Source organism: Calypte anna, chromosome 9 (genome assembly GCF_003957555.1).
Source record: "Calypte anna isolate BGI_N300 chromosome 9, bCalAnn1_v1.p, whole genome shotgun sequence".
Classification (NCBI taxonomy): domain Eukaryota; kingdom Metazoa; phylum Chordata; class Aves; order Apodiformes; family Trochilidae; genus Calypte; species Calypte anna.
Genome location: NC_044255.1, coordinates 21,539,429 through 21,565,111, shown reverse-complemented (window position 1 = coordinate 21,565,111; position 25,683 = coordinate 21,539,429). Strand labels below are relative to the sequence as shown.

Sequence of the window (25,683 nt, the reverse complement as noted above, 5' to 3'; positions counted from 1 at the left end):
TCAGGTTTAAAGCCCACTCCAGATTTCTAAGCTTGCTGGGTGATTATTGGTCACATTCAAATTTAGAATCAAGAGAATCTGTTATTAAAGCCTTGGATTTCTGCCTCCGTGTAAGCAAATTTCCAACCTTTCAACCAATTCTACATGTCAGCAAATGTGACATCACTCTGTGCACTGAATAGGATCAGAGCAGACAAGACTCAAAGACCTAATCCATCAAGGTATGTTTCTATAACAACGTATCTTGAAGGAAGGTGACATGTTTTCAAAAAGATCAGATAAACTGATATGCCAGTGTCAAACGCCTGCGCCTTCTGGAGATGATATAGAGACCTAAATAAAGCAATTTAAAAAGCGTTCTCCAAACTCGATAATATGTCAAAGGAAAAATAATGGCAAAAGAAATGTAAATTTATCATGGGCCCTCCCCTCTGTGTTCAAGTAACATTAATATTCAGTTTCTAATTGGCTCGGATCTGCTAATGACGTTCAGCCCATCTTTGCATGGGGCCAAAGCACACACAGCACCCTGTGTCATTCACCCTTAAGTGAATGAGGGTGTTGGTTGCTCCACATGATGACTTTGAAGATTGCCTCCCTTCACTTTTAACTTCCCATTTATTGTTTTCACAATATGATGTATAAGCCTTCAAAATACCCACACAGCTAATTCCACTCTCCTCTACAAAGCTCCCATTCACGTTGGTTGCATGTACAATGACTATCTTCATTGTATTTTTTTAAGTCTGTACACATAAGTCCTAATAAGTCATGTATTTTATCACTGATCCCTTTGGATATTAAAACTGGAAGCCTGAGAAAAAACACATCTGTAGTTTATGATCAAAAAAATCAATAATGAAAGCACGCTTGGGCGTATGAAAGTGATGAGAACATTTGGGGGAAAAAAGAATTGTTTATACAATATTTTCCACCTCATTTATCAAACCAGTACAAGCCCTGAAAGACCTGGCACAGTCCCCATCAACCAGCTGAGTGGGAAGGGTTTGGGGGCCCGGTGGGGACAGGGGGTGGCCAGGGGCTACCTGCAGGTGTAACGCTCCTTGCCCTTCCTCAGCAGGGTCTCGGGCAGGGCGCTCGGCGGGGCGCGGAAGTTGAACATGGACGGCACCGACTGGATCAGTTCATTGGCTTCTGGTTTCAGGGCACTAAAGCTCTCCAGCTTTTCAGCCATGTTTTCTATAGCTGACATCTGCAACAGAAGATAGGACAGAACCTGTCATGGTGTGTACCCCCTTGTGACCCTGGGGAAAGCCTGGAACGCAAACATTACATACGCTGCCGAGAGAAAAAAAGAAGAAGAGGGGGGAAAATTCCAAACCAAATTGGAGTTGCAATCTCAAAAATTATGGGGCACATAGGTGGTGGTCGTGATGTTGTCCCACTTGTAAAGAGGCCCAAAACTGCTCCAGCAGGGTGCTAGTTCCCTGCAATGCCAGCATGCAGCAGAACCCCCATCCTGATCACTATACTGGAAAGCTGCTTCCATACAAGATCTAAACTATCCAGTTCTCCTTTCTGCTTCTTTCAAAGCCTCACCTTCTGTAAAATTCCAGTTTATGCTCTGTGGATGTGTGCCTGGGAGTCTATGCATCCCATCTCCTGAAATCATTGGCCATTTTTTACAAAATCAACAGATGAAATAGAGATCCAATAGTAATTGCATTCCTACATTGTTTCTGTGGTTTTGTTCATTTGTTTGTTTTTAAAGGACTTGATGAAGACAAATATTCCAGAGGAAACCTTATGAACACTCCAGCTCAACCAAGGTCTGTGACAAGTCACATCCAGAGAGACTCCATCAATGTCCCATCCACATCCAACCATTCAGTCCAATTCTCACCCATCAAAGACCATGAGAAAAGCAGCTTTGGTGGGTTTGATCCTGTGTGTTTACATTACCTGCGAGATGCCTGTCCTGGTTTTCTGCAACCTCTTAATATTCCTGTTCTACCTACATTATGAACCCAATGTACTTTGGGATGTCTCCACTCCTGGTTTGCTCTCTTTCATTTTCAGGGTGTGAGAATTAAATAATTCCTGGGGAAAGGTTTCCTTTAAAGTGTCTGGAACTAACCATAAAAAACTGGTCCAAAACTTCAAACATTGTCACTTTGAGAGCTCAAGACTGCTACTCAGCCTACTGACAGGTGAGAGTAACCATCTGGCTCCTCATAATACCACAAACACACACACAAAAGAAACCCATGATCTCAGCTAGAGAGAATAAAAAGCACTGCATGAGCCCTGTTCAATACTTTGCTTGTAATGAAAGAAAAAATTATGTGAAAGACAAGATGCTGAAGGCTCCTCAGCTCAGAACACCTTTCTAGCTTGTTTTTCAAAATCCATAAGGGATTTCTCCACCATTGTTGGAATTTTTAGATTTTATTTTAATGGGAAGAATTGCACGTTTGTCTCCTGGAATGACTATTCAAGTCTGGTTAGCTCCAGCTTTGGGCTGGGTGTTTTGTTTTTGGTTTTTTTTCTTCCCTTTAGCCTGTAGCCTGCCCTCTCATTTCATGCTCAGATTCCTAATGCCAAGTACAAATTGCAATGTACAGGGTACCACTGCCAATTTGCCAAATGTCTTTCATCAAACACGGTGAAAAAAAAAAAAAAAAAAAAAAGAAGAAAAAAAATCTCAGAGGGAAGTCAAGATACATTTACTTGTCAGGCAACAAATGTGAAAGCACTGTGAGGCAGTAGGGGCTGTAAGCTCTGGGGTTTGATTCATAATCACTCAGCTGCTAAAACATTCTCCACAGATGCAAGTGGACAGCACATTTGTCAATATGAAGGATTCTGACATGTACTGATCACAGGCGTGAGATATGTAATGATGATGCTGCTGGGAGAGGAGGTAATTCTATCTCAGCACCAAGATGTCATTATCAACCCACAAAACTCAACATTACCATATATTTCTTTTTATATGACTTCATCTTTTTCTGTAGTCAGAAATTGATTCTTAAAGCTTTTACAATGGTCTTTCCACTGCCTTTAATTCCTTCTAATTGTTCCCTGCAAGAATTCATTTGCTTATTTTGCAGTTGCAGAAAAGAAATGGTTTGGATGAAAAATGACCCTTGGCCTTCAGGCTGATTAGCAGTGACAAGATAGTGCATGGGTTATGATAGCACATATTTATGGTGAAGAATAATAAGGGCATTGAGAGGTATAATAAATGTTTTATTTATGTATATTTAATATTCAAGTCAGTTTCATTATCTGCTGGGTTTAAATCATTTTTGGATCACCATTTCTCATGTACACAGTCCCCTACAGGAATATATTAAGGCAACTTTATATTTAAAATGGCTTAGTCATGCTTATTTTTTTTAGTTCTTATTTCCAGGATTTTGCAGAGGAGAAACTGAGACTGATTCTCCAATGCAGAGCAATGCAGAGCAGCCCTTCCTCCTGCTTCCAGGATGACATCAGTCCCAAAATAGGTATGAAATCAGCATTTAATCTTAAATCCCTCATTCAGAGGAAACATGAGCTCTTCCAATTATTTTGAAGTATTACTCACTTTCAAAAAATATGTTTCTCACCATAGAAATTACTATTGTGTCTTACTTATTTATTTTATTTTTTAAAGACAGATCTATGGCCTTACCTTGCATAATTTATATTTTTCAAGAAGTGTGCCAGCAACAACAGGAAGTGCTGGGCCCTGAGCCTTTGCTGCTATAAGGCAATGTCACTCCAGTGCTGTCAGGATAATTATGGATGTTACTGCCTGCTGGAGAGAGGGCTCCCAAGAAGCAAAGTTGGGGCTTAAGAAGTCTGGAGCATGCTGGTGCTCAGGACCTTCAGGATGCAGTTCCCTCTTGTGAGATGTTACAGCCTGCATAACCCTGCCAGCCCAGCCCCACACCAAGCTCTCAGTCCCTTTATATGCAGGAAGACATCCCCTGCTCATCAGGTCACTTCCAAATATTAAGTAAGGAACATGAAATCCAGGGTTTGTCACACTGATCCAGGCATCAAACCCAAGCAGGACTGATGAGTCTGATGTGCACTTCTGGGAAGCCAATGCTCTGGCTTGGAGCAGTGACCCCAGGGGATGAGCAGGAGGGCAGGGAAGGGACAGACCTTCTCCCCAGCATCTTCTGCCATGCAGCAGCACTGAGAGGGGCAGAAGCCTTAATTGGAGGGTATTGAGCAGTCATTGGTGGCTGCTGCTCCCATTTGCTTGGCTAAACCCTCTTTGAATTAATTTATATTTTTTTCAAGGAGAGTTCACCAATTTAATTAGGTGCATATAAAAAGATCCTGGCTTCTAAGCCTTTTGTCCTAAATTTTATTGTTAAAACTAATGAATAACCATCTCTCATTCAGGTTCCTCTCACCATTCATGGTCTCATAGAGCTGGGGCACAGCTCCCTCAGGCATTTCTTTTCCAAGCTGAAAAAATCAAAATCTACTTAAGTCTCTTTTTGTATGGAAGCTGTTCTGTACCTCTGATCATCATTGTTGCACTTTTCTGTGTCTTTTCTAATTCTCCTATGTCATTTTGGAGAGGGGCTTCAGCTGTATTCAAGACCTGAAGGCAGTATAACATAATGATATTCACCATTCCTTTCTGCTCAGCATTCAAATGATATTTTGATAAAACTATAAACTTCAAGATCTTTTTCCTGAATGACACAAATTAAGAGTCACACTTTCCCCTCAGTATTACTGGGTACTTACTGACACTGAGTTTTGCTGCTATTTTAATCCCTGTTGACTCAGCTTGCTGTGAATCTTCTGCAAAAATCTTCAGAGTCAGCTTTGGCTTTAGCTGTTCTTAATAAATAGTTGCAAATTTTCTCTTTGCCTCATCTTCCTTCTCCCTGTATCATTTGCAGCCCCATGCCACATCTCAGAACCCTGTGACATTGCTGGGTGGACTCCCTGATAACCTTCAATAATTATAAAAATCACTGATTTTTTCCTTACCCTTTTTTTTCAAGCTATTTTTTCAAGGTTTTTGTTATTTGTTTTTTTGTTTTGTTTGGACTAGTTATTAACCAGTATAAGCCCCAGTAAATTAGCTCTATATAAACCAGTAAACCAGTTATTAACCCAGAGAATGACTTTCCCTCTTCCACTGTGAAACTCCCTCTTTCAGCTGAAAGACAACCCAGGTACCTCTTCCTCCTTCAAAACACCATTATGGTTAAATACAAAGCAAAAGCCTCCAGAAGCTGACCATGGAGATGATACTGGTTAGCAAGTCACCAAAATCCTGGAGCAAAGTGTTCGTAATAGAATCTGTCTTGGGAGGGAGGGAGGTGGATGCTTGTGGCAGACTCATCTCTCTGAAGATGGTCCCTGGAGACCATCAGGAGGCAAGCAAGTGGCTGGAGCCACCCAGCAGCACTTTCAGGAGGGGTCTGGAGCCCAGCTGAGAGCCCAGTGACCACAGCAATCCCTGATCAGGGCCTGAGGAAGAAGGCACAGTTTGACCCTAAGGCTGGGATTAGTGTAATTGCCATGTCCACAGAGAGAGCTCTGGGAGGAGGTAGGAGAGCAAGAAGATCCTATTACATATTTCACATCCAGCCTTTTGGACCAGTCATGTCTGCTCCTAATCTCACATCAGTGAATGACAGTATTTTATATAGAACAGTAACTTTTGATTTACATATATAAGAGCTGTTGATTCTATCTGTGTCCAGATGTTTGGAAAAGGAAGCAGCCTCCCCCCCTCCCTCCTGCTCCCTGAGAGGCCATTAACCTCCTACTGACGCAAACTCAGATGCACTCCCAATTCCCCAGCTCCAGCTCAGAAATGCAGACATTACCATAATCGGCCAAAACAAGTATTTATAAACATTTCAACAGGCAAGATATCATCAACAGGGGCCCTGGATATCTGCCGTAACAAATTATTAACCAATAGAAGAATAAGGGGCACAAATAAAGCACAAGGGTTGTTGTTGTGGCTCCTGCAGACTAAGCTGATGGCATGAAATAATCCAGCAGACAATGTCACAGATTACATGACCTCATGTTTTACAAATGTGACTCCTCCATTGCTGTTATCACAAAAACAACTGGCTTGGTGGCTGCAACTCAAGGCAAAAAAAAATGGTTCAAATATTTGCTTTCTATTTTTACTAATGTTATTTAGAGAAATCTTGACAACCTCACTACTGAAGCTCAGGGTTTCTTCCTTCCCAGTTCAAGTCGTAATGCTTTCTCTAATAACCCTGACTTGTGAATTTGTTGTCTTGAATGTATTTGGACATCCAGCCAGGGAACTTGGCTGAGCTGTACTCACATTCAAGAGAACTATCACACACAGCTGAGCTTCATGAAGCAGTAGTGGGAACTGCACTACAGTTCCAGAATAATTCAATTTCTATCAATGTGGTGGGTGGCTATTTAACTGATCTAACAAATCCTAAAATAAGCTCAGTAAAATAAAAGCCTTTTTAATGCACTCATCAAATTATATTTATTTGTAAAATTATTTTACGTGTTGGCAACAATTCTCCATCAAGCTATTGCAAGTGAAGTCTGAATCTGTTCATAGCAACCTTCTCTTGATGGGACCAGAAGGGGATGCAAGAACCTACAGATTAAATAAATCATGACCCACTCAAGAGAGGATGTTGCCCATTGATTTGCACTATAGGGTTCCTGCCAGTGAAAAACAATCTGAAATACTCTTGAAATACATGGCACATGCAAGTGTGAATTGAGATGGAAAGGCTCATGTGACATATTCAGATTTCTCAAGCTGAAGACTCATCCATGGATCAGCATCCTGCTCTAGGCACTTGGTGCTTTAAACATCTATTTCTGCTGCAGTTCTTCAGAGCACTGGCATGGCCAGATGGGTGGTAACAAGAAAAAGAGGAGGAGGATGGAAATTTGAGGACCAAGCCAATGACAAGGAAAGTGGTCAGAAGAAAATGTTTTTTTCACCTTCCCAAATATACCCAAACAGAGCCACATTTCAGAGAGCAGAGGACTCAGGGTGCCTGGGCCAAATCATAAATCCCACCAGGTCATCTTCATGTGGTCCCCTGAGTTACCTCCACTGCAAAGAACATGGCTGGGAACCACCTCTTGTGCTCTCCCAAGCCTGGAATCTATCCCTGCTTCCAACCCCTTGAGCTCACTCAGTGGCTGGGGGTGCTCACAGGGTCCTTTGGTGCCTCCTGCCCCTTGCAGAGTACATGAAGAGCTCAGGTCTCAGTTTCCTAAATTCTGGCTTTTCCTTGTGAAATGAGTCCACGTCTCAGTGCGAGGGATGAGTGAGAGGGAGCCAGGAGCTGAGCCCCAGCTGGCTGGCTCCAACTCTTCCCTCCAAAGCCCCAAGGTTGGGAAAAATCTGGGACAAGTATTTATGGGTTTAGTGCTGCAGCTGAGGAGCCAGCAACACAAGAGCAAAACACAGCATTATCTGAGCTGCATCTGCAAAAGCTGTTGCTGTGCATCTTCTTTTTTTCTGTTTGTCATGAACAATTTAGACATCTTAAAAATGGTTTTTAAAAAGAGAAGAGCAAGCTCAAGTTTATCCCATAGTACTAAAAGCACAATTCTTTTTTGCATAAGGGGGACAACATAAATATTCACCCAGGGCAAATTTGACCCAAGTGCAGCAAATAAATGGGTATTTTATTTCTGCTTTAAGTACAGCAATGAGCAATTAAGCTCAAAACTTCAAAGCTATGAAAGGGACTAACTCCCATCGAATAGAAATAGAAATGTGAAGTCCTCTGAGGCTCTGTATTTTAATGCCTCAAATGCAGATTAAATATTTATAACTATTGCAATCTAACAAGATTTCAGCCTGAAAATTTCACTGCAATCTCGGAAGGAAATGGCTTGGAACAATTTCAGTTAAATATCAACAAAGACTGCACCCTGAAACCCTCACTCAGGTAAAGCTCCCATTGCCTTCACCAAATAAAACCAGCAGGATTAGGTAGGTAAAACAAAGCCAATTTGACATAAGAGGATATTTAACTGCTGCAGCTACACCACCTTACAACACCCTAGGAAAGCACAGCATGCTCCATAATTGAGTGGTAAGTTATCTTTCATACTGTATTTTTCTTATGCAATTTATTTCACAATGATTAAATCAAAAATATAAGCAATGAACTTACCCAAATTCTTTGATCAGGCAATTGGAACTGGGAGCAAAATTGAAACAAAAACAACACATTATTCCTGAGTTGGAACCCTCATTGCAATCAATCTACTAATTAAGATTTTATTTAAAGATACTAATTAAAATGCTGAATGATTTGTTGCATCCAGGTATATGTTAAATGGTCTAATTTTCACACTGCTTGGGCTGCTGCCACTGGGAGGAATTTTGCCCAGGCAGGGACAGGGTAAGGACTTCAGGATTCATGTCTTTCATCTCTATTTCAGAAACCTATTTTAAAGATCCATCAGTAAGCTCTCATATTATTAAAAAATAAAGTTTTGCTTCATCTGATAACAAGCATCAGAAATAAATTCACCTACAGAAACACAAACTCGTAGGACACAAACAATAAATTTCTTGATATTTTACATAGATAATTCCTGCCAGCAGAATATGAAAACTTGCAGTGCACTCCACACCTGTACTTTTACAGGGGTGAACAGGACTATAAAGGAAAAACAGCTTTTCTGCAAGCTGTTCCCCAGTCCTCTATAAACACTGAGCCAAACTCTGCCTTTGCAAACAGGAGACTCCTTCCTATTAAAGTCAGCAAGGAAGCAGATTTTGGCATTTACTCTTTTGACAGGACACGTGATGGTGGTTTAGGGGATTTTTATGATGTATTAAGAGTGCACGTTACATTCATGACCTTTGTATCCAGCCAACTCACACCAAGTTAAAGATGTTATCCCTGGCAGCCAGGTCAGTGATAAAGCCACAGTCCTTACCATGATTTTTTTTTCCTATTGCACAGTGATAAATATGGAGGAATGGGCAAGAAAGGTGTAATGGATGTGTTTGTCCATGTGTTCAGCAGAACCAGCCCTTCCTCCTGGCAGAAGGTGCTGGCTCTGCCCCCACCTCAGCTGACACCACAGCAGTGAGGTGGCATCTGACACCTCCTGCTCACACTGGTGGCCTTGGAGACCACTCAGGGACCTTCCTTGGGCACCAAGGAAAGATTTAACCAAATCTCTGTGAAAAAACACCAAGGGGGAAAAGTGGCAAAGTGCCCAATGTCTCCAGCTCACCTGCACATCTACAGCATCTTCTCCTAACTCCTGTTCACCATCCCCTCCACTTTCCTCCATGACTCAGAGACATACAACACTGTGTAGAAGACCATCCAACTCCTCAGGGTGTATTTTACCCAGACTGCCTCCTTGCCTACCCCCTGACCACGCTGCCCACCACCATCATCAGAGACATCAAAATCCTCAGAGTTCCTTGAATCCAAGTGCACTGAACACCATTGTTTCCACCCTCTGAAAACCCAGGAAGCACTAAGCAAACCCATATTGCTTCTTCCATCAATCCAGCACATCAAATGCCCTCCTTTAATCCATTTACTATAAATTTACACCCCTTTGCTGTTAATCACCTGATCAGGAGGAACCAGCCTGGTTTTACACCCAGGGACTGGGCTCCTCTTTGGGTATTTCTGCATTAGTATCACCTGCTGTGAAATGGGAATTTTCACTTCTTACTTTGCAACTTGGGCAAACGAAGCTACTGAGCAAAAGGTGCTGAGCTGCTATTAAATCCTGTACATAAATTCTCAGAAATTTTAATACTTAATAGAACTATCACTTCCTTCAGGCACAGGAACTGGGATTATCTGTGCTCTCCCCCCATGCAATGGCATTATGTTTGTGCATCTGCAGCTATATTTGCCATCAGCTGCTCTTCCCACTTCTGCAGAAGTCCCATATTTTGAAATATATGGCATGCAATTTTGGATATAGCAATCATTGACTTCATAGGAAAAAAACCCAAACAGCAACCCAAAACCTATGTGGTGTCATTATTAGGATGAAACAGCTCATAGTCAAAAAAGGGTTCAAATTTGCAAAAACTCCAGAGCATTTCATTTGAGGCATAACATTTAATCCAAATTTTTAGCAAAATCTTCTTGAGCAAGGAGGAAAACAAGATGGGGGTACAGTGATGTATAGATTGCACACAGGTCCTCTTCCTACACTACACACCATTTTGGGTGACATTCTCCTAAATTTTTGTTATTAAGCAAATAAGCAGCAGGCAGCAGCCCTCTTATATTGCACGTGCTCAGGTTTGGAGGAGCAGGGATCCTACAAAGTCATTGCACACACTACAGCCCACAACAGCTGCCTAAAAAACAATGGAGCATTTGCACTACAAGACGTAAGCATTAGTTGGAAGGTTTTATTTCTCTTTTGGGGGTCCTTAAATATTGAAAAGTGGGATGTTCAGCTTTGCTGGCCTGACTTGGAATCTCCATTGTCTCCTTCCAGTCAATATTGACTCCACTGCAACTTCCCAGGGCATGGGATGAGTGCTGAAGAAGACAGGGGTAGATCCAAGTGTTGGTAGCTAGGCTATGGTTTTTTGAGGAATGTTGTTCTAAAACATACATGTAGTTTGCCTTTGGCTTCCTCTATAATCAAAACATGTTGTTTCATCTGCAAAACATCAAGAAGCCCAGAACAATGCTTACGCTTTTCCCCCACAATGGTACAGCAAAAACTGTGTGTTTTAGGAAATCCAAAAATGACTAAGACTGCATTCATTTCTCTGCACCTGCTTTGAAGCATCAACAGCCTTGTTTACAACATCAAAATTCCCAAAATACTTACTTGTGGATGAAACAAGAATCCTGGGGAAGGTCTCAAGTACTTCTCTTTTAAAGCTTCCAGTGGGTCAGTTAATTTTCTTTTTTCTACTCTGTAAACATTAAAATTAGATTTGCTTGTGATGAATCAGTCTCAAGTATTAATAATTATACAGCTACTCACGTTTAAAATAGTCAATTATGCATCAAGTAATTAGTTTCTTAGAGATAATGGTCAAAGAGAAGGAAGTACAGACAACTCTCCATCCCTGAACCTGACTCATTACTGCAGGCTGGGAATCCCCATTAAAGGGAGATTAAACCATTTACATAGGAACTAATCCTATCTCAAATAAATTAAAATAATTATAAGAAGACCCAGCGACTGACTACTGAGCCCTTTTATGAAGAAATAAGGCAACTGAGGGTGCTCTCCACCCAGAAGAGAGGAATTCAGAGCAACAGGAGCCTCGATTAATGGGTCCCTTCTTGCCTGTCCATGTGAGACTTTGCAGCCCCTGTCCTCGGAACCTCTCCTCGTGCATGGCCATGCACAGGCTGGGTGAGAAAGGCAGCTGGTAGGAACACACCAAACCTGCCACACCAGCAACAAAGTCTGCAATCAACTCAGGGGGCTGCAAAATGCAGTGTGGATAACTCAGAAGTGTGGAAATTTGGGCTTTTTTCCTTTTTCTCTTCCTGATTCCTATGGTCTGAGGGACAGACCCTGCTCTCCATATGTAGATGTAACTCATGGCAAAGGAAGGCTCTGGAACAACCAGCCCCAAGCTATGCTGCCAGAATTTGTACAGATTACATTAGTTTGCAATGTGGGATCATAAACCATGGATCATTATTTCTGCTGCTCCAGGCACATAAAATGGATACGATGCAAAGAAAGCCTATGGGCTGATACAGATATCAATCTGGCATGAATAAAACCATCTCAGTAAATAGCAGCATATCCTGTTTCTTCATAAAGCATACCTCTTGTCTTAGGCAAAAGCATAAGACAAACTTTGCCCACAGCATTTCTTTTTCAGATAAAGTAATAAATTAACATAATTCACCTGGCAGTAACATTTTTTTTTCTTTTTAACAATAGGCTGTAAAATCAATCATTCATATTACAGACAAATATTTTTATGGCTAATATTTCTCTAAACTAATTAGAAGCATGACTTTGGCTGGTTAGAGATATGCCAGCTGAAGGGTGGAGGGCAGAGGGACTGACACGCAGGGGTGAAATCCAGATCCCACTGAGATCCATCTTGGTGCTATTGGGAAACAGAGAGGGGGCAGGATTTCACCATTAGTTTTTAAAACCTCAGCTCACTGACAGGTAGCACCTGTGGAAGCCAATGACAAGGCTCCTGTGATCTCATATAGTAAATTAACTAGCCCACTGCTTGGGCTTTGTACACAGGAGGACACTGAGCTTTCAATTATAGTAATGAAAGGGCCAAATAAATCAACCCATTGCTTAAATCAGTTGGAGGAAAAAAAAAAAAAAAAAAAAAGGCAGAATCATGCTCAACATCCATACTTTTAACACAAAGTGTAAAGCTATGAAGTCATAAAGTATAAAAGGCATGTAAATTGAGCATGACTGCTTCTTTATTTTAGTTATGAGATACTCCTTAACTCAGGAGGAACAAAAAATGGGTTGTACAGCTGACACCCTGGTGAGACCCCCATTTGGTTTTCAGGGGAAGGGCAGAAGAGGAATTTGGGGCAAAGCAGTAGTGGTAAGGAGTATTACTCCACAGTAAATATACACACACCAAACACTGCTGCCCATCTGTTTCTGGGTAAGAGAATATATTCAGCTTCTGCATCTCAAGCTGCACAGGTGAAATGAATGATTTGCTGCAAGGAAGGGATGCATGAGGAATTGCTAATTACAGCATGTCTGCAATTAGGGTTGACCCAGGGTTTGCTCCAAGGAGCTCAGATTTGAGATGGGGTGCATGGGTCAGCAGAGCTCCCCCATGACACCTCCAGGGACGATGGGATGGAAAAGGGATTGTCCTGCACCTCCAGGTGAGTGGAACAAAGGATGCCTGCAACAAAGGATGCTGAAAAGCAGCAGATAATCCATTACCTGTAAATGGGATCCATAAAGAAGGGGGTGGGCCTGGCGTGCTGCAAGGAGGACTCTGAAACTTTCCTTTGCTCGAGGTCGCCTCCTTTCTTCTCCCCAAAAACGTGGTTTTTCCGAGGCTCGGGTTGTTTTGTGCTGCTGGCTCGACTTCTGCTGCCCATGCTGAGATCTAGAGGCTGGTCCTGGCTTGCTGCAGAGGGGGCTGCTGGCTTTGAGGGTATGGGGGTAAGTGGCTTCTCCTCCTTACGCTTTATGGTGAGGTCAAAGGGAGACTCAGAGCTTCCCTTTGGGATCTTCTTTATTTCACTGGGTGATTGGGGCTCCACTTTCAAGGGTAACGGTCTCAAGTCTCTATCAGGAAATGGATACATTGATTGAGAGAATGCTGGAAAAAACGGGAGGGGAAACATGGAAGGGTAAGGTAAGGCTCCAACTTTTTTGTCTTGCAGCCCCACAAGTCCTGTTGAACCAAAGTACTTTTCAGCAATAGAAGCAATAGCCTTTATAGAATCATTCACCGCTCCTGACACCGCAGTCTGCTCCTCTAAGGATGGTGAGAAAATGGAATGATTGCTGTGGTCTTTCTTATTATTTATTGAAGCCAGGCTCTGCAGAGAGCTTACTTTGTCTTTGTACATTTTACCATTTTCTTTAAATTTCTCTTTCTCACTTTCAATGTCACTTTCCAGATCAGAGCCCGAGGTGGTTTCCAGGTCACTGCCACTGGGGGTACTGACATCGTCAAGGTCAAGGTCACTACTCTCTGACTGGTCACTGAGTTTCTCATGCGGCCTCTCTTCAGAGGACCTCTCTGGTTGAAGCTCCACTGGCTTATTCTCCCCTAGTGATGGTTGCTTATTTAGTGCCTTCAAAATATCCTGGGTGGCTGGCAGTATCTGAGGATTGGTCATGAGGGGACTTTGACTTTTGTTTGTCTGATCTGTGCTCGGTAGTCCTTTAACAGGAGAACTAGTAGGTAGCAAAGGTGGCCTGTGGTACAAGCCTGAAGGAAACAGACCAGGGAAGCTAAAAGAAAATCCAGGAGCTGTTGGAAAGGTAAGACCAGCAGGATGCCTATTGGCTCCAAAATAGTCAGCAAGGCCCGGATTTGCATGATTCATATTAACCATGGACGTTTTATCCATAGCTGGGGTTCCAGGAAGTGAAATGCCTTGGCCAAAAAATCCTCCTGCTGCAAAATGGTTCTTGCCCTCACAAAATCTCCTGTGTTTATTTAAGGAAGACGTAGTGCTGAACATTTGTCCACAGTCTTTGCACTTGATTTGGGTTCTGCAATCAGCATGCATGCGCTTATGACGACAAAGGTTTGAAAACTGAGTATAGGATTTATGGCAGACCTCACCTGTATGTAAACAACAACAACAACACATCTCAGGCTTTATGATAATTGCCCCCACCCTCAAAACTTTGCAAATAACACCATTTTCTTTACCCGCCAGCTGCAAGAAGTCTGGGTGCACAAATACACAAAAAGCTTTTGTAGTCTTCCAAAGCAAAGCATCCAAGCATCCAAATGTCTAAAGGTGGCACCAAAACCCTCTCCAACAAACCACAAAAGGTCTGAAATCACTAAAAGATAAAGTTTCCTTGGTTGTTCTTTGCATGGCACAGTGTTGCATGCTTGGTACCATCATTCCATGTTGCATTGACCCCCAGAGCCCCACCAAGACCCACAGCTCAGTGCTGTAACACCACATGAACCCACAGAGCTCCTGCATGAGCCACCACTCATGTCTTCAAGTGACATCCATTTATGTCACTATTCCCACAGGAAAATTTAGCCACTTAAACAAATATTTGCAGGACCAGACAGAAGACAGAGCTGCCTCACAGAGCTTTTAGTCTGCAAGACCACAAGGGTAGGAAAGAGGTGAAGGAGGCAACCAGATAACTCCAAGTGAATAATCTTATTAACAAGCATTTTTTTTTTCACTTACAATTAAGAATTAAATCTCATGAAAAAATCTGGGCTAGAGCCTGAGTAATCTCAGCCTACTTGTCTCATATATCCAATGCATTTCAATTTGTATAATGTATACAGTCCCTACAGGTGCCTGGGATGCTGTAACTCTAAATTCTACACCTTAATAACATTATTTGTCTTAACTGTGCTTTTTTGTCCCTTACACATGAATAAATACCCTACATTTCAACAATTTCCTTTAAGAATGGAGCTGTATTTATCTGCATGTCTGATGTTCATAACAACTCAATGGATTTCCTTCCACACTCCTCAGGGGTGAGAACAGCATCAGCCTCATGAAAACAGCACTTGGAGAAAGCCTGAAACCCCAGAGGGAAGGAGATCTACCTCAAACTCAGCTCACAGCACTTGGCACAACTTCCAGCAACCTCTGTCAGGAGCAGGAGGCTGAAAGAGGTCCTGATGATGCAGAGAGAGATGCTATGAAGGGTAAATCATCTTGGAGCAAATGAGATTTTGTAGGGATTCCCTGGCAGCTACAAATCTTAGAGAGCAAACTGGGGTAGCAAGCAAGTTAAAGGTCTCTAAGTTCAAATGTGGTTTGGCAAAGGAGAATGTTCAGCTTTCACCAGTGCCTTTTGTGTCCCCTTTGGATAAGCAGGGACAGTGGGGAAGTCCCAAGGCTGTACTATGCCTTGTGCTCTTCATTATGCTAAAATTTGTCTGTGCCTCAGCACTGCCTTGCCTCTAGCAGTACCAGCTCCAGCCTTGTTTAAAAACCAAGCACCAGCACTATCAGTAAGCAGTGTTATCTTCTGTAATAAATCCTTTTTTTTTTTTTTTCCCAGGCAGGAAAAAGCATGTGGCCACTTTATTTTTATTTAATTCGTGTTATATCATAAGCTCTCATCTTTCACACATCAAAGCCACACAACAATGCACATTGTGTATTCTGAGGCCTTTTTAACAATCATTTTCATGATTTGAGACAGACTGACATAATTTACAATGGCTCTATTTTAAGCCTGCAAAGGAAACTGAATTGAATGTATCCCATCCTGCACCCTTGGTTCCCATGAACTGCAATCACGTCCTCTCACTGGGACCCACACCAACCTTCCTGCTCCTCTAAATCTCTGCCCTTGAGAAACCTGACCACTTGTTGTCATCTCCTAACTGTTTACCTCTTCAGCAAGCTGCTTCATAGCTCAGCAACAATGCACCCAGGGCCTGATCCTGCCTGAGCCACCCGTTTTCCCAGCTCATTGTCCCCTTGACATCCCGAGGACAATTCGTGGGGTAAAGGGTGCAGAATTGGGCCCAAACACAGGAAATTTGCAATGTGGTAATTCAGGAAGAATCTTTGTTGCTCTGTATCAGTTACTGTTCCTGCTGGGAATCTTCATTCACAGGGAAAGACAAGAAAGAAATGAGAGGAAACAAAACGAAATTAAAAAGAAGAAAAACGATGGAAAAGACAGCACAGAAGCAAGAGGGACAAGAGGGAAGAGAAAAATTAGAGGGGAAAAGGGGAAAGGGAGGGGAAAAGGGAGAGGATATTCTAGTTCCTTGAAAATGCTTCATTTCTTCCTGATTAATACTTTCTGTTTATTTTTTGGAAAGTATTTTATTTGCCTGTTTTTATTTAATATAGAGCTGTTTGTTGTTTATTTGTTGCACTATCAAACTCTGTTTTTTCTCCTATTTCTAGCCTAATCCCAGGAATAAGGGTTTCTGCTTCCCCAGAAGACAGGCAGACTTCAGAGCACAATGCAGAAGTGCACACTTACCATTGAGAGAGATCCTTACAAACTTTTCAAGGACATGGAAATTAATCATTCCACTAAATATACTTTATACCAGTCTGAAAGCTAAATAAACCCAATACTGGCAATACCAATAAAATATGTAAATATTTATTATTATCATCTCAATCAAGCAATTAACAGCTGTACTGAAGACTTTACCTTTTGAGGAATCAAAGTTATTCAAAACTATTTAATGAGGTGCTGCTTGTTTAAGGTGTTTCTTGCATGGAACTGGCAGCCTACACAATGGGCTCTCAAAGCTAGAAAGGAAATTTTGGGCTCAGTTCTGAAGCAGTCCTAGTCTTGGGGACTGTCACCTGCAGCTTGGGTGTGAGAGCACCAGTGGAGAATACCCCAGACACCTCAGTGACTTTGGAGGAGACTCTGTGTCCAAATCCATTGTGCCACCTCTACCTCCATGGATATTCCCAGGAGCCAGGACTCCCCAGATAAGTTAATTTTGTAAAACCCATTTCATTTTCATCAGATGACTTTTATTTCCAAGAAAACCTATGCTTAAACTTTGGTAGATGGGGGACAGTTATCAAATTGAATTCCTTCCACATATCAAAACAACAGAAGCTGGGTTTGATTTCTCCTATTATACATTATTACACCCTTTAAATCCCAGCACCATACTTTTAAGCAACTATCTTGTAAGGGAAGCTTCTCTCCTTGCAGCTTTTATTGCTCCATAGAACCCAAGTTTAACACAGACTCCCAATCTATCTTCCAAACTGCAAAAAGTTCATCTCCTGCCTCTGTACCAGGATTGCCAACGGACCCCAAATTAGCCAGCAGTTAAGTATGCATATTTTCTGCTTATTATAAAAAATTACTCTAAGTACTATTTTGAATATGTTCAGTCTATTATCGCATGTGGTTTCTATTTGGAGAGGCTGGAGTTTTTGTGAAGGCAGTGAGTAATTACCTTGGTGTTGGTGAGTTTTCACTCAGGCTTGGGTGGTGTATTGTAATAAGAGACAGTTGCCATAAACAGAGTGGTACAAGTAAATCGTGGTGTGTGGCCTTCTGGTGGGAAACAGATATCTCCTTTAGGTGACCCTACCTCCCTCCCATCACTCTGCCAAGCCTCCCAAACATGTGGTCTCCAAACCCTTTTGTTCTGCAATTACATGGCTGTTAACAGTAGGTTGCTCAACAGGTTTTCATCCCTCACACTGTAAATATGAAGAATATTGGTTGCTGTTTTGATTTGTCAGAATAAACAGTAACAAAGAGCATTTGAGAGACTGTTTCATTTATGAGAGGTGCCACTTACAGACTTTTATGCAGGGCATTGCAACAGGACCACCTGAAGACTCCCTACCTAGCCAGAAGTTACTGTTTTCTAATAATTATAGGCTTTAAGTGTAATTATTTAACCTGTGATCAGGTTTAAAAAATATTAGTGATATTTATTATTGAATCTAGTTATACATTTTCTCATTGAAGAAGCCCAAACCAGAAGTTTTATCTAACCCAATGGTAGGTGTGCAGTTTTTGCACAAATGAGACTTTCAAGCCAATGCTTCTCTTGAGGAATTGCAGCCTCTCGACCTGTAAAATTTTGAGCATCCAATTTATAGCCCAGGACACAGAACTATATACTCAATACTTCAATCTGGGGCATGCAAAGGGGCCTTGAGGAGAGCAGCAAGCTCCTCCAACTGAAATTCACTGCCTCTAAGGTTTATTTTCCACCTCCAGCAGAAGTCATGGCTGCAAGCACCAAGCCTGACTCCTTCTTGCTAAATCTCACTCCACACTTTCTCTTTGCATCTGTGCATGGAAAAATATCCCAGGGACAACAGGTAGTTCTACAGCATAAAGTGTCTATCTGAAAAGGAAAATCATGTGAAAATAACTCTTTGCATTGGACCAAGAATTACCCAGAACTCATTTAATAACTCACAACCCCCGTAAAACCTTTTGAGGATTTCAAAGGGAGCAGAACACAACCTCCTGCTTCCGGATTATGCTGCTTTACAACCAAAGAAACAACACTTAACCAAAGACGTTTAGTTGTAGACTTACATATAAAAGGTTTGACACTGCTGTGGATGTGTTTATGCTGTTTGAGGCCTGAAGAAGTGGCAAAGGTTTTGCCACACTCTGGACAAGCATGAGCACGAGCCCCAACATGCTGGGAACGAATGTGCCTCTGAAGGTTGCTGGGGTCCGTGAAAACCTGCTAGGAAATGAGTACTGATTAACCAAGAAACTTGACTGTGGAAGAAGTCAGTTATTACAACAGGCTCTTAAAATTCAAACCTTGGAGCTATTGGGGAGTATTTAAGATTAAAACCTCGCTAATGGGATTCTGTGGGAGCTGTGCCCGCAGGACAGAGCCTCAGTTTCCCAGGATCAGCCAAGTATTTGGTGATTTAGTGTTCCTAAACACCAACTGTATTTTAAGAACAAGTATTTATGTTCTCTTAACCCCTTTGCAGCTGCTGCAGCAGATGCATGTGACCCTGCCATTAGAAACTGTGCTTTTGAGGTCAAGGACTTAACAGAAATGAGTAAAAATTTGGCTGCTTGAAACTTTTAAACATTATTGCAATAGGAACACTTCATAGCAGTAACTGAGTGGGTGACAACAAGAAATCCTGTACATGACAGAATCCTAGCACTCAGGGCTTGGTTGCATCTTACAAGTGCCAGCTCACTACAAAATTCCCATTACTGCAGCAAACCTACTTAAAAATGAGAAAGTACTCATGCAAAAGGCCCAAGCTTTGGGAATCTGATTAAAAGCAGATTAAAATGCAGAGCACCACAGGTTATACAAATAATCTGCACAGCAAACTCAGAATAGAGGTGCTTGGGAGACGTGACAGTTGCATTTCCTTAGTGCATTGCTATTTCTTATTTTGATTTCTATTGCAGTGGTGTCCTGAAGTTTCTGGTCCCAATGGCCAGCACACACCCTTGGAACCCATCCACCCTGCATTCCCCTGGGGTTTCTTGCCCCTTGGTGACCCTCTTACACCCCACCAGTCCTTACAAGGAGCTGAGCCCTGAGCTCAGGGATGCTCAGCATCCCACATCAGTGCTTGGTTCAGACTTCACAACCATTTCCAAAACAAAAGGGGGTAGGATGATAACACATTTATGAAGTAGTGTTAAACCCTTGAGAAACTGTCTGGATCATGGCAGAAGCCTGACACCCTCTTCCATCCCAGCCCTGGGCATCCCCACTTCCATGCTCTGGTGCATCCAGCAGCCCAAGAAGCTCCAGGCAGCCTACAAATTCACTGTACCTTGGCACAGTTTTCACACTCGTAGTGCTTCCCGCTGTCGTGTGACATTTGGTGACGTATCAAGTTGGATTTCCAGTTAAAAGCTTTGGGGCACTGGTCACATTTGTACTCCCGCTCCTCGCTGTGTGACAGCATGTGCTTCTCCAGGCTGTGGAAAGAGGAACAGGGATCAGTGAGGTCCCCTCTGCACATAGGTTTATCAGCAGTTTATAGGAAGAGGAGTAAATCTCTAGCATATAATTACAGAGAAAAAAACAAACAAAAAACCAACCCCAAAACCCCAGTCTTGGCAAACCCAGATGCTTTGAGTACCAGGCTGGGAGGCAGAGCAGCCTCCTCCCTCCCAGAATAACATTAACACATCCTCTTGTGTGTTGCCAGGCCACTTGCAAGTGCTCCAGGAGATGCTGCTGCCATCACTCCCCGGAGTGAATGATCTCCTAGAAGATTATTTCATGCACCTCTCAGCATTTCACTCTGGTCATCCTTCCCTGCAGCCTGAATTATTTCTACCTTACCACTTTCTCTCTAAACACACCTTGGATCCCACTGCCTGGCCTAACTCCTCTCCTTTGATGAGTGTCAATTTATTTTTTTTTTACAGCAGGAAGAGAGGAGCAATAACTCCTCTGGAGTAGGGCAGGACAGCATAAGAACACCCTGAATACAGAATACTATGACTGAAGTTATACTTGATTATTATTAACTGCATTCAACTACATAACTGTTTATGCATTCATTTCTTAGCAGTTTGTTCAATCTCTCAGTAAGGTATTCAATCTCCACTTAATTTCTCTTGCACATCTTTGGATGCTTTTTATCCTCAGAATTTGATGAATACCTATTTATTATTTATTTGTAACAAATATATATTTTTAAACACCTGTATTTCTTGGTCACACACAGAGTTGTAACTCACACTGCTGCTTGAGGAAAGATAACTACATAAGGTAAGAATGTATTAACAGAAAAGCCATTGGGAACTGGACATTTTCAGCCTGGGATGCCAAACCAGATAGATCTTTCCCACTGATCTGATGAGTGGACAAAACCTGCTGGGTTTACAGTCCTGCATGGGTTGTGCAGCCCAAAACAGCCACCTCCATTCTCAGCCACAGGTGAAGAAAATGCTTTCACCCTGCGGGTGCTCTTTACTTTTACCCCTCTCAGTCTCCTTCCTTTGAGGGAAAAAATAATCCTATGCTTCTTTTGACTCTGTCACACACTGGTGAAACAAATTTGCCATAAGACCCAGAGAGACTTTTGTCCCCAACTCTGGCATCAGCTCCTGGATGTGGCCACATGATCTGCCAGCAGCACCAGGCAGTCCTGGCCCCCAGATCTCCATCTTCCTGCTCTGCTCTTGGCTCCATTTAATTACAAACACCCTCAAGCATGGCTCATTCAAGTCTTTAGTTTTATACAGTCTGAATATAGCACACTTTGGTGCTTTTTTGCTGCGAACTGTCTTTGTGGTGTATTAGTCTTTCAATAATTCAAGAGTTCAGGGAATGACCGCATTCCCTCTCATTTTTCATTCTTTCTCACAGTACTGCCCATCTATTTATGATGACTTGTTCCTTGTTTTCTGCCCTTCCTCTTCAATATTTAATATTTTAAGCTAAATTTACATTTCCACAATGATTCCCACAGGTTAGAGAGCGTCCTCAGGCTTGCAGGCAGAAAAGAACTCTTAACACCAAATAACTCACAACGTGGAAAAATGTTACAGTCCAGACTCCTGCCTTCCCCACACTCCTGTAAACATTTTCAACCTGATCTACCTACATCAACCCTTTTGAATCAAGACCTGAGACTGAAAATGAGACACATGGAGCAGAATCTTGCTCAACACCAGTCAGTGAGTAAGATCTTGTGCCTGCACACATTCCCACTCAGCAGGGTTAACCTAGGAGGTGGGGTCCAATGTTTGGCCCATAATGTTTGAATTTTGGTGTTCATTTTGTGGAAGTGTAAGGATCAGGTCATAAAATATGCTGATTTGAGACCCTCCCCACTATGTCAAGAGAAGCTATGAAGCATCTGTGTTTTGGGAGAGAGGGCTCCAACTTGCAGAACCAGAACTGGAGCATCCAGGAGCAGTTGTCTGCTAAAAAAGGTTAAACCTGGGTATGCACAGATCCCTGCTAATCTCTGACAGACACCACAACATCCTGAATCATGGACTTATAAAGACTTCTGTGAAAAATATGAACCCACAAAACATTCTAAATTAAGCAATATAAATAAATACACTGCTGTCCCTAAAAGGGCAGTTGATAGTCACTGAGACTGTGCCCACACGTTGTGGAGAGGAAAGAAGACACTGGGAGTGTGGGAGCTGTGCTACAGACTGTGGCTGAAAAAGCAAGAGATATTGGCCCAGGTCTGGTTATCAGAAGATCCAGTTCTCAATTTAAGGTCCCCACTAAGGACTTCAGTACGAGGACTAAAATTTTAATTTATTATTTATTAATTTATTATTAATTTATTGAGACTCCATTGCTTTCTGTTCCATAAGCCACCAATCAGCACAGAAGTCATCTTCATCTTCTTATCAGATTCTGCCCTGGCTGCTCTGACTGAAACCACCACAGACTTTACCTCATTCAATCACTTTTAAAACCTCCACCCCTACCTTTGTAAGTCTGGAAAGACTTGATCACACTCTTTACACTCCTGGATTTCATGCACATCCTGAAGGTCATTCTCATTCTCAAGCTTTTTCTGGAAGTCCTCCTCCACCATGGAGAAGGCAGGGTGAGGTGTGCTGCAGGGGAACTTCTGGTGGTCAACAAGTTCAGCCTTGGACTCAAAGAGCTGATCGCAGTCCTCACAGCGATACTGCCGCTCCTCTGGAACACAGAGAGGTTGGGGACATGGAGACCACAGCACTTTTCACTCATTTTTAACTACTGCCCCATCAGGAATTCAATGATGATGGTGTTAAATAAATGGCTATTCAGTAAAAAAGAGAATACTTTATAATTATGGTTTAATTCTACAGAATGTAGTGCAATACTGCCTGTTAAGTACCTGATGACATCCCATAGGGATTGTGGGTGTCTTAATACTGGCTTGGGAAAAAAGTCAGTCTGTTTATGTACTGCCCTAAATGGGGATATACAGGGTCTAAGGTGGACATCCAGTCTCTGCAGTTCCAAGTGAAGAAGATTGACTTAGACAAGAACTTCAGCATCTGAAATAGCCAAAGGGGTGTTCAAGGACACATGAAGTTAGGGTAATGGAGACAGGGCCCTTGCTTTAAATTCCATAAAACTGGTCACAACGTGTTTCTTACTGCAAATAAGTGTAGAAGACACTACATTGTCACTTTGGAGTGCATATGTTATTTCATTCACTAGTAAATCTGAAAAAAGAAGAAGACATTAGCTGAAGAAAATCCAAAAAAAGAAGGAAACTTGGAGAACAGCATATCCCAGAGTATTTTTTCTGCTGGATTTTTCTACTGGTGGTCCATACAAGGAGACAGATGCCCTGGTTTGGTTCCAGGAGTCTGGCTAAAATCTCAACTCTATGGGCTGATGTGGAGAGAGCACCACAGGGCTCTGCTGTCCAATGTTCACAAGCAATGCTTTGCTTCAGTCTGCCTGTAAAGTAGCCCTGTGGGACATTATTCCTGGATGTTACTGCAGACATTTCCTCTGCTGTCATTCCTACAATAGCTACTTGACAGCTGGGACTAGGCATGGAAAACACAATGTTTGAAAAAGGGGAACATCTTTAGCAGTAACTAAACAAAGCTACTTATGGGACAAAACTCAAAACAAATAAGAATTAATAATCCCCACCTTTTTCCTAAGAGACCCAAAGATACTTCTCTAAATGTACAGGGAGTTATCAGAACACGTGGCCTTTGATACCTTCTGCCCTGAGAAAACCACTGTGTACCCCTGAATCCTTGAGAATCTGAAAAATGTCCACATTGCCATAAACCATAACCTAATGAGCAGCAGATAGATACCTTTCAGCCATACCCATGGGCAGCAGAGAAAAAGGAGCTTTTGGAGGTAGGGGACAAATCTGGGCAGCAGCTCAGGAGCTTCAGACCCAGAATCTGTGCAGGTTGAGTTACAAATGAGAAAAAAATAGGAAGAATGTTCTCACAAGTGACAGCAGCATTAACAATCTGAGATTTTCTCTTCTCAAGAGGACTGAATAACCTTTGCTTGTCTAATTGACAAAAAAATAACCTATAACCAGAGTCCATACAGGTCCTGCAGGAGTTGCACAGCCTAGAGATAAAGACCCAGACTCTTGGGTCTTCTTTTACAAAATGATCAATTTTCAATCTTGAAGCCTTATTACTGCTCTCAGTTACCTCTGCAGACCCTTGTTTCTGCCAGGGAGGTTTGAGCAAGTGAGGGTAAAACCTGAACACTGGGAGCTGCAGGGATGCAATGCTGAGAATATCAAATGTGCAAACTAAAACTCATCAGATTCTGAGGTGGAAAAGCAAAGCTGAATGAAGAGCCATACAGTGGCATTCATGTGAGCTGCTCAATGAAGTTACACTCCTGGTTGGACCAGGCTGGAAAGAAACCTCAGTGCCAGCATTGCCATAGTTTTTGAGAGCAGACCCACTCTTCAGAGGGACTGAAGGAGTTGTGACAATATTAGACTGATTTATTGACTGCACAGTTTTCAGAGGAATAGGAGGGCAGAAGATGGACAAATACAACCATGGTTCAGCTCTCCTCCCTGCTCCCTGGAAATCTTTCTAGATTTCAAAGGATTCTAACAGAGGAGAAACCTCCCTGATTTTTTTGCCTAATTTCATGGATAATTTCTGTTAGATTAGATAGTAAGAAGCAGCTAACCATGAATGTCTGGAGCCATTGTTTCATGGGAATAATCTTCACTCTTCATGAACAGTAAGAGCTCCTCTCCTGGTTCAATATCTGCTACCACTCTGTAGAAAATCTGAAAAAAAATTAAGAGAAAGCAATGTGACTACCACAACAGGCAAACAGGCATAATCCATTGCTGGTGAGTATTACACAATCAAAACTTTGTTTCCAGACCCTGGCCTTGTTGTTCTTTGCTGGAGAGGTACAGACCCTGACTGCAGCAGGGCTTTCCTTCCAGCCTCAAATCCATTGGCATGAGGATGAAAAGGACCATTGCTTTCAACAGCTCCTGCTGCAAAATAAGCTCTGTGATGACTGCAAATATCACCAGCTACTTGCATATTTAGTTTTACCAAACCCAGGAACAAAGTAGCTGTAAGATGTATCCCTGAGTGATCCATATGAAGGAGATTAACTCCTGTTGAACTGGCACAAGGTCTTAAAGTTGACCTAAGATGTTGCTGATTAGACCATATGTATCCATTCCCCATTCCAATCATCTCTGTGGCCCCAAAAGCTCTGAGGTGAGAGGCTTATACAAACCACTGTGCCTGATTATTCCTTAGCTTCCAACAGGGATCCAAGGAAAAATCAGTCCTAGGTGAAGAAACCCCATGAGTAGCCAAAGCTGCTGGTGGTGACCCCAGCCAAGCCAGTGGCACCTGGTTCCCTTTACAGGTGACACTGGGCTCCAGGAAGGACCCTGCCAGGGAAACAGAAGGGTGACAAAGAGGTCCCATTCCCTGGGGACCATGTACCCACTCTGAGTGCACGCTGGCACCCTCAGGCTCTGCCAAAAGGAAATTCCCCAAATCTCTCTGGCTGCTTTCTGCTCCAGCAGGAAATGTGAAAAGCACTAAAAAGCACCATGAAGCAGCTCAGATGAATATTAGTAACTTCCTTAGGCTTTCTTA

The 25,683-nt window shown here is 42.3% G+C and overlaps 1 protein-coding gene across 6 annotated transcripts in view; it reads right to left on the bottom strand.

Moving 5' to 3' along the window:
• Positions 1 to 25,683, bottom strand: part of MECOM (MDS1 and EVI1 complex locus) — a 136,585-nt gene that overhangs the window by 8,411 nt on the left and 102,491 nt on the right. For 2 of the 6 annotated variants that reach the window (XM_030456178.1, XM_030456177.1), the window contains exons 3-10: positions 24,740 to 24,842; positions 22,537 to 22,753; positions 19,899 to 20,046; positions 18,670 to 18,826; positions 12,880 to 14,242; positions 10,801 to 10,888; positions 8,139 to 8,165; positions 1,047 to 1,213 (exon numbers count right to left, since the gene is read on the bottom strand). In XM_030456178.1, the coding sequence (XP_030312038.1) occupies positions 1,047 to 1,213; positions 8,139 to 8,165; positions 10,801 to 10,888; positions 12,880 to 14,242; positions 18,670 to 18,826; positions 19,899 to 20,046; positions 22,537 to 22,753; positions 24,740 to 24,788 (2,216 nt within the window). In that variant the 5' untranslated portion in view covers positions 24,789 to 24,842. The remainder of the gene's footprint in view (positions 1 to 1,046; positions 1,214 to 8,138; positions 8,166 to 10,800; positions 10,889 to 12,879; positions 14,243 to 18,669; positions 18,827 to 19,898; positions 20,047 to 22,536; positions 22,754 to 24,739; positions 24,843 to 25,683) is intronic. The other 4 variants (XM_030456174.1, XM_030456175.1, XM_030456176.1 and 1 more) reach the window with 4 other exon arrangements.